General features: G+C 38.7%; 1 protein-coding gene and 1 pseudogene across 3 annotated transcripts in view; one reads left to right on the plus strand and one right to left on the minus strand.

Annotated features, from left to right (window-relative positions):
• Nucleotides 1–17976, minus strand: part of SMARCC1 (SWI/SNF related BAF chromatin remodeling complex subunit C1) — a 176019-nt gene that overhangs the window by 146623 nt on the left and 11420 nt on the right. For all 3 annotated transcript variants that reach the window (XM_024751452.1, XM_024751454.1, XM_024751453.1), the window contains one exon: nt 1040–1125. In XM_024751452.1, coding sequence (XP_024607220.1) covers nt 1040–1113 — 74 coding nt within the window. In that variant the 5' untranslated portion in view covers nt 1114–1125. The remainder of the gene's footprint in view (nt 1–1039; nt 1126–17976) is intronic.
• LOC112403819 (uncharacterized) lies at nt 14223–14320 on the plus strand (annotated as a pseudogene).

Here is a 17976-nt window from a genome sequence, read left to right on the forward strand (position 1 = left end):
GACTGGAGAACAAAGGTTCAGAACAGTATGTTGGGCGTGGGGCAAGTCAGAAGCAGTATCAAAATGATAGCCCACTGTTCAGATGTCCAAATGGGTGGGCAGTTACTAAAACATGCACTGTTGGAACATAAGTGATCCACTCACTGCAAGTGTGTAAGTCATAGGAGATGGGGGAAGCTGTGTACTGCAATTGGTTTATAATTATACTGGAAAGAGGATAATTCTGGTACAATCTGAGAAGAAAACTTTTACTCCTCATTCCTCTTAAAGTCTTTAACTCTATCCTTTACCTCTTTTTTGGCCCCATTTTTAATTTAAAGACGAGTTATTTTACATATCCTTCTAAACCATCTTAAATCTTTTCAGATAAAAATATTTCACTGTACTGGCACACAAAGCGAGTTACACAATAACTTAGGAAAAGACATTTCACTTTGACACTCTGTCCTCAAGAGTCCAGGTCGGACTTGGAAGAGATACAAGCTGAACAAGAAAACCAGTAAAGAGTTCCAACTGGGAAACAAGAGCGAGGGTACAAACCATATATGAGTACTCAGACATGCTGTCAATCCTAGGTCAGAGAATACTCTGGCAAGAGCTGCAACAGCAGAGTTGAAAACAGAACTGAAAAACAGAAGGCTACCCTCTGATAACAACAAACTCTCATGCTCGTTTAATCAATAAAACAAATATAATGTGTCTTTCAGCACATTATAATACACATTTATGTATTTCACAGTGAGCCTACCTTCCAATTTGCTAATAATGCACATCCATCTATTATCCACATACAACCATATATGAAAAATAACTTGCATAATAACTGCAACATTCGTTTGATATTTTTCTTGGATGTAGGCAAAAAGTAAATTAGGGCTCTAGATAAAAGACAACATACTTTGGATAAAAGACAACATACTTTGGATATTAATCATAACGTGCTTATAGAATTCTCTAACACCATACAAAGGAGGAACAGGTTTAACATTGAAAAACTTCAATATCACAGCAAAACATGCAGATAAATACAAAAACTTACCATCCCTGTTCATTTTTATATTTGTAAGCAGCCCCAAGAATGTGACACAAGGTGCCTCCAGCTTTGAAATCCATGAAACATTTTGCCTAAAAAATGATACAATTACACATGAGAAAAATCAAAGTTCTGACAAAATTACTCATGTCTGAATTCTAAGCTTAATAAACTCAAAGTTAAAAAAAATAAAATAAAAAAAATAAACTCAAAGTTATAAACAACTTCTAATTTTTTTTTTTTTTTTGCGGTATGCGGACCTCTCACTGTTGTGGCCTCTCCCACTGTGGAGCACAGGCTCCGGACGCGCAGGCTCAGCGGCCATGGCTGACGGGCCCAGCCGCTCCGCGGCATGTGGGATCTTCCCGGACTGGGGCACGAACACAGGCGGACTCTCAACCACTGCGCCACCAGGGAAGCCCACAACTTCTAATTTGATAACCTCCTTAAATACTTCTGAAACAAACTGAGGTACAAAGAAATTTTTCTAATTTTCTTTAGAAAATTTTCTTTAAGTAAACAGTCTATGAAAAACAAGATTTACAAAATATACACCAAACTGTTTCAGCAGAAAACATTAAATGGACAAAATAGTGATATACCACCAACTCCACTGGTAAATTTAAGATCTGACTTTTAAAATGTACAATAAGAAATATTAGTCCAGGCTTCCCTGGTGGCGCAGTGGTTAAGAATCTGCCTGCCAATGAAGGTGACATGGGTTTGAGCCCTGGTCTGGGAAGATCCCACATGCCACGGAGCAACTAAGCCCGCAAGCCACAACCACCAAGCCCACGAGCCTAGAGCCCATGCTCTGCAACAAGAGAAGCCACTGCAATGAGAAGCCTGCACACTGCAACGAAGAGTAGCCCCCCGTTTGCCGCAACTAGAGAAAGCCTGCGCACAGTAACAGGGACCCAACACAGCCAAAAATAAAATAAATTAAAAAAAAATTAGGCCAACATAACTGATGAACATAGATGTAAAAATCCTCAACAAAATACTAGCAAACCCAATCCAACAGTACATTAAAAGGATCATACGCCATGATCAAGTGGGATTTATCCCAGAAACACAAGGATTTTTCAATATCTGCAAATCAATCAACGTGATACACAATAACAAACTGAAGGATAAAGACCATATGATCACAACAGATGAAGAAAAAGCTTCTGATTAAATTCAACATCCATTTCTGATAAAAACCCTCCAGAAAGTGGGCATAGAGGTAATATATCTCAACCTAACAAAGGCCATATATGACAGACCCATAGCTAACATCATACTCAATGGTGAAAAGCTGAAAGCATTCTCTCTAAGATCAGGAACGAGACAAGGATGACCACTCTCACCACTTTTCTGCAACATAGCTTTGGAAGTCCTAGACACAGCAATCAGAGAAGTAAAAGAAATAAAAGGAATCCAAACTGGAAAGGAAGAAGTAAAACTGTCACTGTTTGCCGAAGACATAATACTATACATAAGAAATCCTAAAGACACTACCAGAAAACTATTAGAGCTAATCAATGACTTCGGTAAAGTTGCAGAATACAAAATTAATATACAGAAATCTGTTGCATTTCTATATATTAACAACAAAAGATCAGAAAGAGAAATTAAGGGAACAACCCTATTTAGTATCACATCAAAAAGAGTAAAATACCTAAGAATAAACCTACCTAAAGAGGCAAAAGACCCGTACTCTGAAAATTGTAAGATGGTAATGAAAGAAACTGAAGATGACACAAGCAGATGGAAAGATATACCATGTTCCTAGATTGGAAAATCAATATTGTCAAAATGACCATACAAGGCAATCTACAGTTTCAATGCAATCCCTATCAAATTACCAATGACATTTTTCACAGAACTGAAACAAAAAACTTTTATTTGCATGGAAACACAAAAGACCCTAAATAGCCAAAACAATCTTGAGAAAGAAGAATGGAGCTGGAAGAATCACGCTTCCTGGCTTCAGATTATACTACAATGCTACAATAATCAAAACAGTATGGTACTGACACAAAAACAGACACACAGATCAATGGAACAGGACAGAAAGCCCAGAAATAAACTCACGCACTTATGGTCAATTAATCTATGACAAAGGAGGCAAGAATATACAATGGAGAAAAGACAGTCTCTTCAATAAGTGGTGCTGGGAAAACTGGATAGCTACATGTAAAAGAATGAAATTAGAACATTGTATAACACCACATACAAAAATAAACTCAAAATGGATTAAAGACCTAAATGTAACACAGGATGCTATACAATGCCTAAAGGAAAACATAGGCAGAACACTCTTTGACTTAAATCACAACAATATTTTTTTGGATCCATCTCCTAGAGTAATGGAAACAAAAGCAAAAATAAACAAATGGGACCTAATTAAACTTAAAAGCTTCTGCACAGCAAAGGAAACCATAAACAAAATGAAAAGACAACCTATGGAATGGGAGAAAATATTTGCAAACAATGTGACTCAACCAAGGGATTAATTTCCAGAATATAAAACAGCTTATGCAGCTCAAACAACCCAATCAAAAAATGGGTAGAGAATCTCAATAGATATTTCTTTGAAGACATACACATGTCCAACAGGCATATGAAAAGATGCTCAACATCACAAATTATTCGAGAAATGCAAATCAAAACTAAAATGGGCTATCACCTCACACCAGTCTGAATGACCATCATCAAAAAGTCTACAGAGGGACTTCCCTGGTGGCGCGGTGGTTAAGAATCAGCCTGCCAATGCAGGGGACACGGGTTCAATCCCTGGTTCGGGAAGATCCTACATGCCACGGAGCAACTAAGCCCATGCGCCACAATTACTGAGCCTGTCTGTGCTCCAGAGCCCACGAGCCGCAAGTACTGAGCCCGCCTGCTGCAAATACTGAAGCCCGTGTACCTAGAGCCTGTGAAGAGAAGCCACTGCAATGAGAAACCCACACACCACAACGAAGAGTAGCTCCTGGTTCGCCACAACTAGAGAAAGCCCATGCGCAGCAACGAACACCCAATGCAGCCAAAAATAAATAATAAATAAATAAATTTATTTTAAAAAGAAAAGAAAAAAGAAGTCTACAAACAATAAATGCTGAAGAGGGTGTGGAGAAAAGGGAACCTTCCTATGCTGTTTGTGGGAATATAAATCGGGGCAGCCACTATTGAGAATAGTAAGGAGGTTCCTTAAAAAATTAAAAATAGAACTACCATATGATCTAACAATCCCACTACTGGGCATATAGCCAGAGAAAACTCTAATTTGAAAAGATACATGCATCCCAATGTTCACAGCGGCACTATTTACAATAGCCAAGACATGGAAGCAACCTAAATGTCCATCAACAGTTGAATGGATAAAGACGTGGTGTATACACACACAAACACACACAAAACTGGATAATACTCAGCCAGAAAGAAGAATCAAATAATGCCTTTTGGAGCTACATGGATGGACTTAGAGATTATCATACTAAGTGAAGTAAGTCACACTGAGAAAGACAAATGTCGTATGATATCACATAGGTGGAATCTTAAAAATGATACAAATGGGGAATTCCCTAGTGGCCCAGTGGTTAGGACTCTGCGCTTCCACTGCAGGGGACATGGGTTCAATCCCTGGTTGGGGAATTAAAATCCTGCGTTCCACGTGGTGCAGCCAAAAAATTAAAGAAAAATATTTAAAAAATAAAAATAAAAAGCATTTTTAAAAACGATACAAATGAACTTATTCACAAAACAGAAACAGACTCACAGACATAGAAAATAAACATATGGTTACCAAAGGGGGAGGGGGGAAGGATGAATTGAAAATTTGGGATTAACAGCTACAAAGTATGATGTGTAAAATAGGTAAACAACAAGGACCTACTGTATAGCACAGGGAATCATATTCAATACCTTGTAATAACCTATAATGGAAAAGAATCTGAAGAAAATATATATATGTATGTATGTATAACTGAATCACTTTGCTGTACACCTGAAACATTGTAATCAACTATACTTGAATAAAAGAAAAAAAAGAAAAAACTCTAATGGACAAAATATTGATATACTACAAAACTCTACTGGTAAATTTAAAATTTGATTTTTAACATGTGGAAAATTCCAGTAACACACAATTTCCAATATGGTTCTCCTGCTGAATAAGAAATATTAGTATACATTAGGTTTTATTTCCAATTTAGGTTCTTGACATTAAATTTTAGAAAAATTATAACTGAACTCTTATAATATTTTAATGACCACTGAAACAGGGTATAACTATATTTAACTATGCATTTAAGTTATAGTTAAAATCTGTGCAACAACTTAAAAAAGATTTGCACTTTATGGATTATAAAAGCAGAGCTCAAATAAATCAAATGCTGAATGACTTCCATATTTTGGAAGTAAAAATTTAATATAAATGTGATCATCAAATAGGCTAATAAGATAAAGTGTTAGGGACTTCCCTGGTGGTCCAGTGGTTAAGAATCCACTTTCCAATGCAGGGGACGTGGGTTCAATCCCTCGTCGGGGAACTAAGATCCCACGTGCCGTGGGGCAACTAAGCCCACATGCCACAACTACTGAGCGCATGTGCCTCAACGAGAGAGCCCACGTGCCACAAACTACAGAGCCCACGCACTCTAGAAACCACGCGCCACAACTAGAGAGAAGCCCACACGCCACAAAGAGCCCGCACCGCAATGAAAGATCCTGCATGCTGCAACGAAGACCCCGCATGCCGCAACTAACACCTGACAGCCAAAAAGATAAAGAAAATAAATAAAATAAATATAAAACAGTTAGTAGTAACTTTAAAAAGTAAGTGTAACTCCTGTTCACTGAAAACTACAGAACACTGCTGATTAAAGAGGACCTAAATAAATTAAGCGAAATACTGTCATCATGTAGTTCTTTAGCAATATATATATATTTACCATTCATTTTTTCCTTTGAAAACTATTATTACAAAATAATATAATGTAAAAAAAATATGATATCAAATATTAAGAGAGACAAAAAACAGAATGGTGGTTGGTAGGGTCTGGAGAGAGACAGGAATGGAAGTTATTGTGTCACAGGTACAGAGTTTTCAATTTACAAAAATGACAAAGTTCTGGTGATGGATAGTAGTAACAGTTACACAACAACGTAAATGTACTTAATGCCACTGAACTATACACTTAAAAATGACTAAAATGGTAAATTTTGTTATGTTTATTTTACTACAGTTAAAAATAAATAAACAGCATGTTTTAAAATAAGAAATATTAAGAATCACTAAGATGAGCTCTTCCAAATTAAACAGACAAGTAAGCCTCACAGATCAGTCTGGTTATCTCGTTGCTTTTTAAACATTACATGGGTTTCTGAGTTCCTAATTTTTTGCCCAACACTATTCCTGGTACATCTCAAAAGCTGCATTACATATTCTAAACAAAAGCATCTGGGTGCAAGTCTTATCACTGAAAACTTATTTATCTGAGAAAATGTATAAGACATTACAATTTTGTAGTGTTGGCACTTGAACTAGAATAATGTGCTAAGGTACCTACTAGAGTAGAATGAGACTTAGTTCTCATACTAATCCTTCTCTGAACTGCCCAGAGATTGAGATAAAATGTTCTCGCCAATCACATGGGCATATCACTATTGCACACATGCACAACACTCGCAGCGTAATACAGAAATAACTGGTTTATAGATTTATCTGTTATTCAAACTCCTTGAGGACAGGAATAGTGTCTTATTCAAATCTTTAACATCAATATTCAGCGGAGTACCTGACAATGTAGGTAATCCATAAAAATTTTCAACAGTTCTACTGTACTAAAATCATTTAAAAATTCAGATCCAAGCTACTGAAAAATATATGTTGAGCAGATCACAATAAAATATCTCTACATGTAATTTAAGGTTATAGTCAATTTCTAGACAGATTAATTTGAGAAATTAAAATATTATCAGATATATGCTCAAGACAGACAAAATAACTTCTATCAAAAACTATAGGGACAAGTGATGAATGAAGAGGTAGAAAAGAGACCTTCAATTTTCTAATGGTAAGATCTGAATAAACAGGAAGAGGGAGGAGACTCACAAACCTGTCAAGAGTACTAGTTCCAGTAATAAAGTGCAATAAGAAAAACATTCTTAAAGATGTGGCAGAAGAAACAAAAGAACAAATAGGGACTTCCGTCATACATCAAGGATTCTTAGAGCTTTCATGGAAATGGATTTGGGATTCTGGTCCTCCTGAAAAGCTCAGTATCAGTATCACCCACATAAAAGTGTAGTAGACCAGAGTCAGGGGATGGAAAGCTGGAGGCAGAGACAAGAGACCTCTCAGGGACACCCACTGGCCCCTGAGTGTACTTCCTCATTCAATCCTCATCCCAACTACACTCACCCTGAAGAGGGCCTGCTCAAGCTGCCGCTGGATGTGGTTCAAATATTAGAGCTCAAGTTCTTAAACATTCTCTAAAGAAGCCAGATTGTTAAGAGTAAATTCCTCTTCATTAGTACTGAAAAACCTAAAGAATAATAATAGCGTACCGAAACTTGAGCCTTCCAGAGCCAGCAAAGGCAGCCTGCCTTTGGTGAGTTATCTAAGCAGCTGCTTACCCCAATTAGAGACTGTGGGGGTCAGGGACAGCTCTAACAGGCTGCTTCTATTCCCAGTTGTGTGACCACACTGCTTTTGATAAGCTGCTACATCTCTGACTAAATTGGAAATTTAATCTAATCTTATTCTGGATGTATATAAAGTGGTCTCATCCTACCTATTTATACAGCCCACTTAAAATTCTGCTGAGCTGAGTAAACCTTAAAAAAGATAAACCTAACTGCAATACTTGAAAGTGCTTTAAACTTGTGCCGTAGTGTCCTTATTTCTTTATTTTTTGACTTATTCATTAAAGACAAGGTAGTGCCAACGTGCAGTAAAAAGGACAACAATGGTATACATTTGTGTGAGGAGAATATACACATTTATAATGCCATGTTTGGGTCTATTAATCAATGAATGACTGTGCCAGAAGGCGGATGTGAGGAAGTGAATAAAGGAGCAGAAACTGAACATGAGCCAGAAACCAGAATGTTCACAGAAAATCACAGTCATCTTCATAAACTGAAAACAGTTACGGGGGAAAAAACCTATCACTTAGAGTCCAGAATCATTTTACCTCACAAAGTACAATGACACTAAACATTCCGTAAGTTTCTTTATGTATTCTAACTGCTTTGAGTTAAAATAATGCTTTCTAGAAACATTTCCCAAGTTTATTAATAAAAGAAATAGTGTTACAATTATCACCTCTAATCATAGGTATCACTGGTGTAGTATTCTTATTCTTGAGGAGAACAAAAAGTATTATAATTACTACCAGTTACTGAGAATTTACCAAGAGGCACTTTATATATATTACCTCATTTACTCCTCACAAGTTCACTGTCTTCACCCCATTTTACAGATGAAAAGGTGTTGATGGCTCTAGCAATATGGCAGACTAAATAACCAGGAAACCCTACCACTAAAAATATATGTTGGATAAAAAATACAGACATTATTTTAAATGTGTAGCTGAATTAGAAGGAGAACAAATCCCCAGGGACAAAAATAAGAAAAAAAAAAATTCAAAGTCAAAGTGGGGCTTCCCTGGTGGCGCAGTGGTTGAGTCCGCCTGCCGATGCAGCGGACACGGGTTCGTGCCCCGGTCCGGGAAGATCCCACATGCCGCGGAGCAGCTGGCCCGTGAGCCGTGGCCGCGGAGCCTGCGCGTCCAGAGCCTGTGCTCCGCAACGGGAGAGGCCACAACAGTGAGAGGCCCGCGTACCGCAAAAAAAAAAAAAAAAAGTCAAAGTAGCAATTTTGTTGCGTTAAAAACTGAAATTCTTAGGGTGACAGGAGGCTGGGGATAATGGGATTAAATAGGTAAGTAATATCAACCTTGATAACCTAAATGCTAGGGTTTGAGTTTCTCTACAGGGTCAGGAAGTAAGACTACAGACCTATGCAAGTGAGGACATTAGAACTAAGACAATCACCTACCACACACATAACACCAGGGGTATAAACAGGTTACACCATTAGGGAAAGGATAAGCTAGAAAAAATATCTGCCAGCTAAAAACTAAGAAGGAAAACAAGCTTCCGCTTCAAGATAATTTGAGTTGGAGACGTACAGTATCAATACTTAGTCTAGGAACCCCATGACAAATTAACATAAGAATTGGTCCTAGGGACTTCTCTGGTTGTCCAGTGGTTAAGACTGCACAATCCCAATGCAGGGGGCACAGGTTGCATCCCTGATCAGGGAACTAAGATCCTGCATACTGAATGGTGCAGCTAAAAAAAAAAAAAAGAATTGGTCCTAAAGTTGGCGGGTCCTCTGAAGTGCCTTACTGAGCAAATTCTCAACCCAGGTCAACAGGATTCCCAAATAAACTTCCACTGAAAGAGAACTGAAAGGCCACAATTCAAACATAATTAAGTGTTTTCAAGTCAACAGACAAAGCTAACAGCAGGATTAGAATCCTAACATTTTCAGATAATAGAAACAACATGACAGGGCTTGTAAAATTAGAATACATAAAGTGATTAAGGACACTAAAAAGAGAGAAAGACTTGAGAAATATATATATGTAACCCGTAGAACAAATAACATCCAATCAAAGTAAAAGCACAGCTGACAGAAAATTAGACAACTAGACACAGAAGAATAAAAGCTAAAGTTTCTTAGAAATTTTAAAGGATATAAATCCTCAGCTTCGAGAAACACATCAGGGGCTTCCCTGGTGGTGCAGTAGTTAAGAATCCGCTTGTCACTGCAGGGGACACAGGTTCAAGCCCTGATCCGAGAAGATCCCACATGCCGCGAAGCAACTAAGCCTGTGCACCACAACTACTGAGCCTGCATTCTAGAGCCCACGAGCCACAACTACCGAGCCTGCATGCCACAACTACTGGAGCCCATACACCTAGAGTCCGTGCTCCGCAACAAGAGAAGCCTCTGCAATGAGAAGGCCGCGCACTACGACGAAGAGTAGGCCCTGCTCGCCGCAACTAGAGAAAGCCCGCACACAGCAATGAACACCCAACGCAGCCAAAAATAATTAATTTTTTTAAAAAATTGGTAAAAAACAGAAAAGAACAGCCCAATGGTGCAAAATATAAAAGGGTGCTCAACTTCATTAGTTATCAGCAACTACAAAACAATGTGTATCACCACAAATCCACCAAAAAACTAAAATTAAAAAGACAGACAACTTACAAGCATTGGTGAGAAAGAGTATTAGAACCCTTGTACACTGTACACTGCATGGGGGAGTATAAACTGGCACAAGGGTTCTGGAAAACTGGCCATATCTGCTAAAGCTGAACATGCACCCCCTGTGACCCAGCAATTCCACATGTGGGAGTGTAACTGACATAAATACCTATGTTTACCAGAAGATATATGCAAAAATATTCACAGCAGCACTATTTGCAATAGCCCTAAACTGGAAATAACCCCAAAAACCCATCAATGGTAGAATGGATAAATAAATTGTGCAATATGCCCATAGTGAAATACTATGCAGCAAGGGATACTAAATTATGACCAAGCTGCCCACTTTTTAAATTTTCATTTGAACACAGTCACACCTACTCATGTAGGTAATTGTCTTTGGCTGCTTTTTATGCTACAACAGAGTTGGGTAGTTGTGACAGAGTCCATATACCTGCAAGCCTAAAATATTTGCCATCCGTCCCTTTAAGAAAAAATTTGCCAAACCCTTAAACAGTAACCAGAATGAACAAACTGCAACTACAAGTAATAACATGGAAGAATTTTACAAATCTAACATTTGTCTATATGCTTCAAAAATTTAAGTCATGAAGAACAGGCAGTCCGGTGGTTAAAAATTTAAGTCATGAATGACAAAGACAGGCTGAACTATTTCAAATTAATCAAGACTAAAGAGATATAACTAAAATGTGGGATCTTGGTTTAGATCTTTTAAGATACATTTCTGAGATAATTAGTGAAATGTGAAGACAGATTATATAGTAGATAATGGTATTGTGTCAATGTTAAACTTCCTAAATTTGATAACTGTATTTGTAAGACAATGTCCTTGTTCTAAGGAGATCCAGGCTGCAGTCTGACGTCACAGTTTTGCCCTCCCTGCTAGATTGGACCCCATGGACATCAGGAACTTCTCCAGTCACTCCAAGAGTGTAGTATCACTCCTGTGGCGACTAAGATGAGTGATTTGTCTCCAGAAGTACTTTTGTTCTTACTTCTCAGACTTACATGCTAATCTTGGTCTTTTCCTCCCCCTTTCCAGAAAGTCCTAGAATTTAGCATGATCTTGGCAAAACAATACCATTCTCAGATACAGATAATAAAATACTTAAACCTGTAGGGACCATAATGTTCACTGATTCCTAGTTTTCTAATGCTTCTCTGCCACAGAACACTTTTAGGAGTAGAAAGCTCAAAAAAAAGTCTATCAGGAAAAACTGTTCAAAGTGAAAAATTTGAAGACAACAGATTCCTCTTAGACCTGCCCATTTATTCCTGCCACTCAGGTACTCTGAAGGGAACAATTATAAAACTAAGGATCAGATCCAACTCCTTTTTCTGACAACTCTAAGCCCTTTCTTATTAACTTTCTCTTCCCTAAAATTTATTTAGCACAAAGCATGGTTTATTGACTCAAATAAAGGAAACAGATCATTGAAGTGACAGTCCTCAAACTCCCATCCTTTCCTCTACACCAGACTGACCAAGTTCATGAGAATTCCTGCCATGAAGTCAGTCACGCTTAATGGGTAGAAATTCCAAAGTATCGGTGAGAGATAGCCTACAGACTGTGACTTGTTTAAAATGTCCCAAAATTGTACTACCCAGTTCAATCACATGACCTTATTATTAGAACTGGCTTTGACAACAAATTTTACCCTGAAGTATTCATTACATTCCACCAAAGATAGATATAAAAACCCTATATACGTTCCTATGACAATTTGAAAATCAACTCCAAAAATTTTAATGATAGTTCCTTGAAACTATGTGTATCAATCTCCACAACATATTTCCTTTTGAAGAGTAATAATCATTTCACTGAGTTCTGATAGTTGCTTTAAAATCAGTCAGTATTGCGCTTTACATTTTTGTAGATATTTTAAGAAAAGCTTAATTTCAGAAAGTAAATACGGTTCCGTTCCCTAGCTTATTTTTTTTAAAGAGCCTTCCACTCTCCCTGTCTTTGAGACAGTTACTAACATCACAGCAAAGGTACATCAACCAATAAATATGTACTGAACACTTGCAGTGAGTAAGAAGGTAAAGCAAGTCTTATCAATGTTCAACTGAAAACTCTGGCTTTAATTCAAAGGGCACTACAGCATTCTGTTAGTTCTCAGGTTCACAGCTCATTTACACAAAATACACTAGGTCTGGAACATAAGTTGAAGAGAAACAAGAAGACATGGCTCTTTGGGACCTTCCTTAAGAACTGGATTTGAGGGCTTCCCTGATGGCGCAGTGGTTGAGAGTCCGCCTGCTGATGCAGGGGACATGGGCTCGTGCCCCAGTCCAGGAGAATCCCACATGCCGCAGAGCGGGTGGGTCCGTGAGCCATGGCCACTGAGCCTGTGCGTCTGGAGCCTGTGCTCCGCAACGGGAGAGGCCACAGCAGTGAGAGGCTCGCGCACCGCAAAGAAGTATAATAAATGTTTAAATAATATGTATGCCTTACATGTACATTTTTACTTTTACCAAAACCACTTTTGCTACACAAGTCAGCAAACTACTTTTTATGTCTTAAAGTACTACATACTACTTCTAATTTCTCAAAGAGCTTTTATTATCACACATCATGTGATTCTAGCAACTATGCCATGGGATCAGTAGGGCAAGGAACACGTTCCCAGAAATGGTACTACAGGTCAAAGTGCCTTCACACAAGGTTGCAGAGTGGTAGGATATGGCTATTTAATTCCTAAGCTCAGGGCTCTTCCCATAACACCTGGCTCAAGAAACTATTTGGTGGAGATTCGGTATCTTACATTATTTCAATTTAAGAAATGAATGAGGGCTTCCCTCGTGGTGCAGTGGTTAAGAATCCGCCTGCCAATGCAGGGGACACAGGTTCAATCCATGGTCTGGGAAGATCCCACATGCCATGGAGCAACTAAGCCCACATGCCACAACTACTGAGCCTGCACTCTAGAGCCCGCAAGCCACAACTACTGAGCCCATGTGCCACAAATACTGAAGTCCACAATCCTAGAGCCTGTGCTCCGCAACAAGAGAAGCCACCGCAATGAGAAGCTTGAGCGTCTCAACGAAGAGTAGCCCCTGCTTGCCGCAACCAGAGAAAGCCCATGCGCAGCAATGAAGACCCAACATAGCTAAAGACAAATAAAATAAATACATTTATTTTAAAAAAAAAAGAAAAGAAATGAATAAGGGGGCTTCCGTGGTGGCACAGTGGTTAAGAATCCACCTGCCTATGCAGGGGACGCAGGTTTGAGTCCTGGTCCGGTAAGATCCCACATACCGCGGAGCAACTCAGCCCATGCGCCACAACTATTAAATGTGCACTCTAGAGCCCACGAACCACGACTACTGAGCCCACACGCCACAACTACTGAAGCCCACGCATCTAGATCCCATGCTCTACAACAAAGAGAAGCCACTGCAATGAGAAGCCCGCGCACCGCAATGAAGAGTAGCCCCCACTCGCCACAACTAGAGAAAGCCCACATGCAGCAACAAAGACCCAATGCAACCAAAAATAAATAAATAAAATTAAATTTTAAAAACAAATGAATGAGGGACCTCCCTGGTGGTCCAGTAGTTAAAAATCTACCTTCCAATGCAGGGGACACAGGTTCAATCCCTGTTCGGGGAACTAAGATCCCATATGCCACAGGGAAACTAAGCCCGTGCGCCACAACTATTGAACCCGCGCCTCAAGGAGACATCCCACATGCCGCAACTAAGACCCTGCACAGCCCAAAAAATAAGTAGTTAATTTTTAAAAAAAAGAAATGAATGAGCTTTATTTTAGGCAAAATCAACTGGTTTTAAAGTCTTTCAAGACTTCTGACTGAAGTCGTATTAAAGACAACCATATTTTAGTGCTGATCTCCAAAACCTAAAATAATGCTTAAAAATAAAGTTACAGGAGTGCTTGCTGCGGCAGCACATACTAAAATCGGAATAATACAGAGAAGATTAGCATGGCCCCTGCACAAGGATGACTCGCAATTTGTGAAGTGTTCCATATTTTGGGGGGGTTAGCAGATGTAAGCTTTTATATATAGAATGGATAAACAACAAGGTCAGAGAACTATATTCACTAGCACAGAGAACTATATTCAATATCCCAGGATAAGTCATAACAGAAAAGAATATAAAAAAAGAATATATGTGTGCATAACTGAATCACTTTGTTGTACAACAGTAATTAACAAATTGTAAATCAACTATACCTCAGTAAAAAAAATAAAGTAAAATGAAATTTTATTCTTTTTTTTAAAGTATTTATTTTGGCTGTGCTGGGTCTTTGTTGCTGCGCACAGGCTTTCTCTAGCTGCGGTGAGCAGGGGCTACTCTTTGTTGCGATGCGCAGGCTTCTCATTGCAGTGGCTTCTCTTGTTGTGGAGCACAGGCTCTGGGCACACAGGCTTCAGTAGTTGTAGCATGCGGGCTCAGTACTTGTGGTGCACAGGCTTAGTTGCTCCACGGCATTTGGGATCCTCCTGGACCAGGGCGCAAACCCGTGTCCCCTGCATTGGCAGGCGGACACTTAACCACTGCGCCACCAGTGAAGTCCCCTTACGATCTATTTTAAAAGGCAGAATACAACCCATGCACCTATGGTCAATTAAGACATGACGAAACAGGCAAGGATACACACTAATTATCAGAGATATGCAGATCAAAACTGCAATGACATATTACCTAACCCCAGTCAGAACGGCCATCATCAAAAAGTCTACAAACAGGGCTTCCCTGGTGGCGCAGTGGTTGAGAGTCCGCCTGCCGATGCAGGGGACATGGGTTCGTGCCCTGGTCCGGGAGGATCCCACATGCCGTGGAGCGGCTAGGCCCGTGAGCCACGGCCGCTGGGCCTGTGCGTCCGGAGCCTGTGCTCTGCAACGGGAGAGGCCACAACAGTGAAAGGCCTGCGTACAGCAAAAAAAAAGTCTACAAACAATAAATACCGGAGAGGATGTGGAGAAAACAGAGCCCTCCTACACTGCTGGTGGGAATGTAAATTGGTACAGCCACTACAGAGAACAGCATGGAGGTTCCTTTAAAAACTAAAATTAGAACTACCACATGATACAGCAATCCCACTCCTGTGTATATATCCAAAGAAAACCATAATTCAAAAAGATATATGGGGCTTCCCTGGTGATACAGTGGTTGGGAATCTGCCTGCCAATGCAGAGGACACAGGTTCGAGCCCTGGTCTGGGAAGATCCCACATGCCGCAGAGCAACTAAGCCCGTGAACCACAACTACTGAGCCTGCACATCTGGAGCCTGTGCTCCGCAACGGGAGAGGCCGCAAAAGTGAGAGGCCCGCACACCGCGATGAAAAGTAGCCTCCGCTCGCCGCAAATGGAGAAAGCCCTCGCACAGAAACAAAGACCCAACACAGCCAAAAATAAATAAATTTATTAAAAAAAAAAAAGATATATGAACTCCAATGTTCACTGCAGCACTATTTACAATAACCAAGACATGGAAGCAACTTAATATCCATTGACAGGTGGATGGATAAATAAAATATGGTATATATATACAACGGAATACTACTTACCTATAAAAAAAGAATGAAATCATGCCATTTGCAGCAATGTGGATGGACCTAGAGATTTTCATACTAAGTGAAGTCAGACAGAGAAAGACAAATATCATATGATATCACTCATATGTGCAATCTCATTTAAAAAAATGATATAGGGGGCTTCCCTAGTGGTGCAGTGGTTGAGAGTCCACCTGCCGATGCAGGGGACACGGGTTCGTGCCCCAGTCCGAGAAGATCTCACATGCCGCGGAGCAGCTGGGCCCGTGAGCCATGGCTGCTGAGCCTGTGCATCTGGAGCCTGTGCTCCGCAACGGGAGACGCCACAACAGTGAGAGGAACGCGTACCGCAAAAAAGAAAAATGATATAGGGACTTCCCTGGTGGTCCAGTGACTAAGACCCTGCACTCCCAGTGCTGGGGGCCCAGGTTCGATACCTGGCTGGGGAACAAGATCCCACATGCATGCCACAACTAAGAGTTCTCATGCTGCAACTAAGAAGTCCGCATGCCACAACTAAAGATCCCACATGCCGCAATGAAGATCCTGCATGCCGCAGCTAAGACCTGGGGCAACCAAAATGAATAAATAAATAAATTAAATTAAATAAAATTTTAAAATGATATAAATGAACTTAAAATAGATAACCAACAAGGACCTACTGTATAGCAGAGGGAACTCCACTCAATTTTCTATAATAACCTACATGGGAAAAGAATCTGAAAAAGAATGAATATATATATATATGTATATACACATATATATAACTGAATCACTATGCTGTACAACTGAAACTAACACAACATTGTAAATCAACTATACCATAATAAAATTTTTTTAATAAATAAAATATAAATTAAAAAATAGAATACAAAATTGTCTATAGTCTATATGCCTGTAGTTACAATTATGTTTGTGTCATGCATGCAAATGTACTAAGCCTTCAAGGGATTATGGAATAACAACAATTTTTACTTGCGGAGGTAAAAAATATTTCAATTCATATTATGTTTGCCTATGCAATATATTTTTAGCCTTACAAAGTACTTTTTTCCCCCAAATCTTTCTAACTTCTCAATTAGCACTAGATAGAACCTACCCTATGTTGAGTCAGCTGTTTAATATCCAATATGACTTAGGAAGTTAGTACATAAAGTTCCATTTTGATTTTTAAAAAATCAAAAAACAAACAGCCCAAAGAGTGAACTCCTACACCAGTCCTACACCTGAATAAACACCAGTTTATTCAGGAAAAAAAGCTTTTTAAGGTAAATAGCTTACATATTTCACTAAAACATTCTCTGCTTTATTGTCTCTCTCCTCCATTTTTGTTTTACACCATTACACATTATATCAATCCCTTTCATTTTGAAAAAAGCTAAACACTATTCTGAGAGAAAAAGAAGTACATCTGGTCCCACTGGCACTAAGTCATGAATTATTTTTAATTCTGGTTTATTCCTAAAAATATTCTTCTCTAATCTTTAAAATCTGGAAAAACAATAATGGTTTACTTCCCTGGAGTTAAATATTCTACAAATAAAGTCCCTTGTAAATACTATTTTTTAAGACACTCATACAATCCTAATTAGAAATACCAAAAACACAATGTGAATCACCTTACATATAATACTTCATATAAAGCTACATGTAAATTTTATTCTAAACGATTTCATACTTGATAAAATATAATCTGTATTACAGTGTTTTAAATGATGAAAACTTCAACCAGTTCCTGATTTGATAACTCTAATCCAGTTGATAATATAAGAGAACAGGAAATAAACACTCAAGTATTTGGAGGTAAAGGAACATGGAGCTTTCAAATGATTCAGAATAATATGCCCAAACATGTACAGAAAAAGACAATGATAAAGCAAATGTGGTTAAATGCTAAAAATTGGGGATTCTATATGAAAGTGAAAGTTCTTTATACTATTCTTGCAAATTTTTACTTTCAATTAATTTTAAGTTACCCAAAAACCTCAATTGGTCACATAGTTCAGAAAATGAAATATGCTGATTATCCAGTAGAGTAGTTCCCATTTATTAAAAAATGAGCAAGTACCTCCAATATCTAACAATGTATTTATAAATTATATGCATGTACTTACTATAATACCAATATACT

This window comes from Neophocaena asiaeorientalis, unplaced genomic scaffold (assembly GCF_003031525.2).
Source record: "Neophocaena asiaeorientalis asiaeorientalis breed wild unplaced genomic scaffold, Neophocaena_asiaeorientalis_V1.1 scaffold221, whole genome shotgun sequence".
Classification (NCBI taxonomy): domain Eukaryota; kingdom Metazoa; phylum Chordata; class Mammalia; order Artiodactyla; family Phocoenidae; genus Neophocaena; species Neophocaena asiaeorientalis.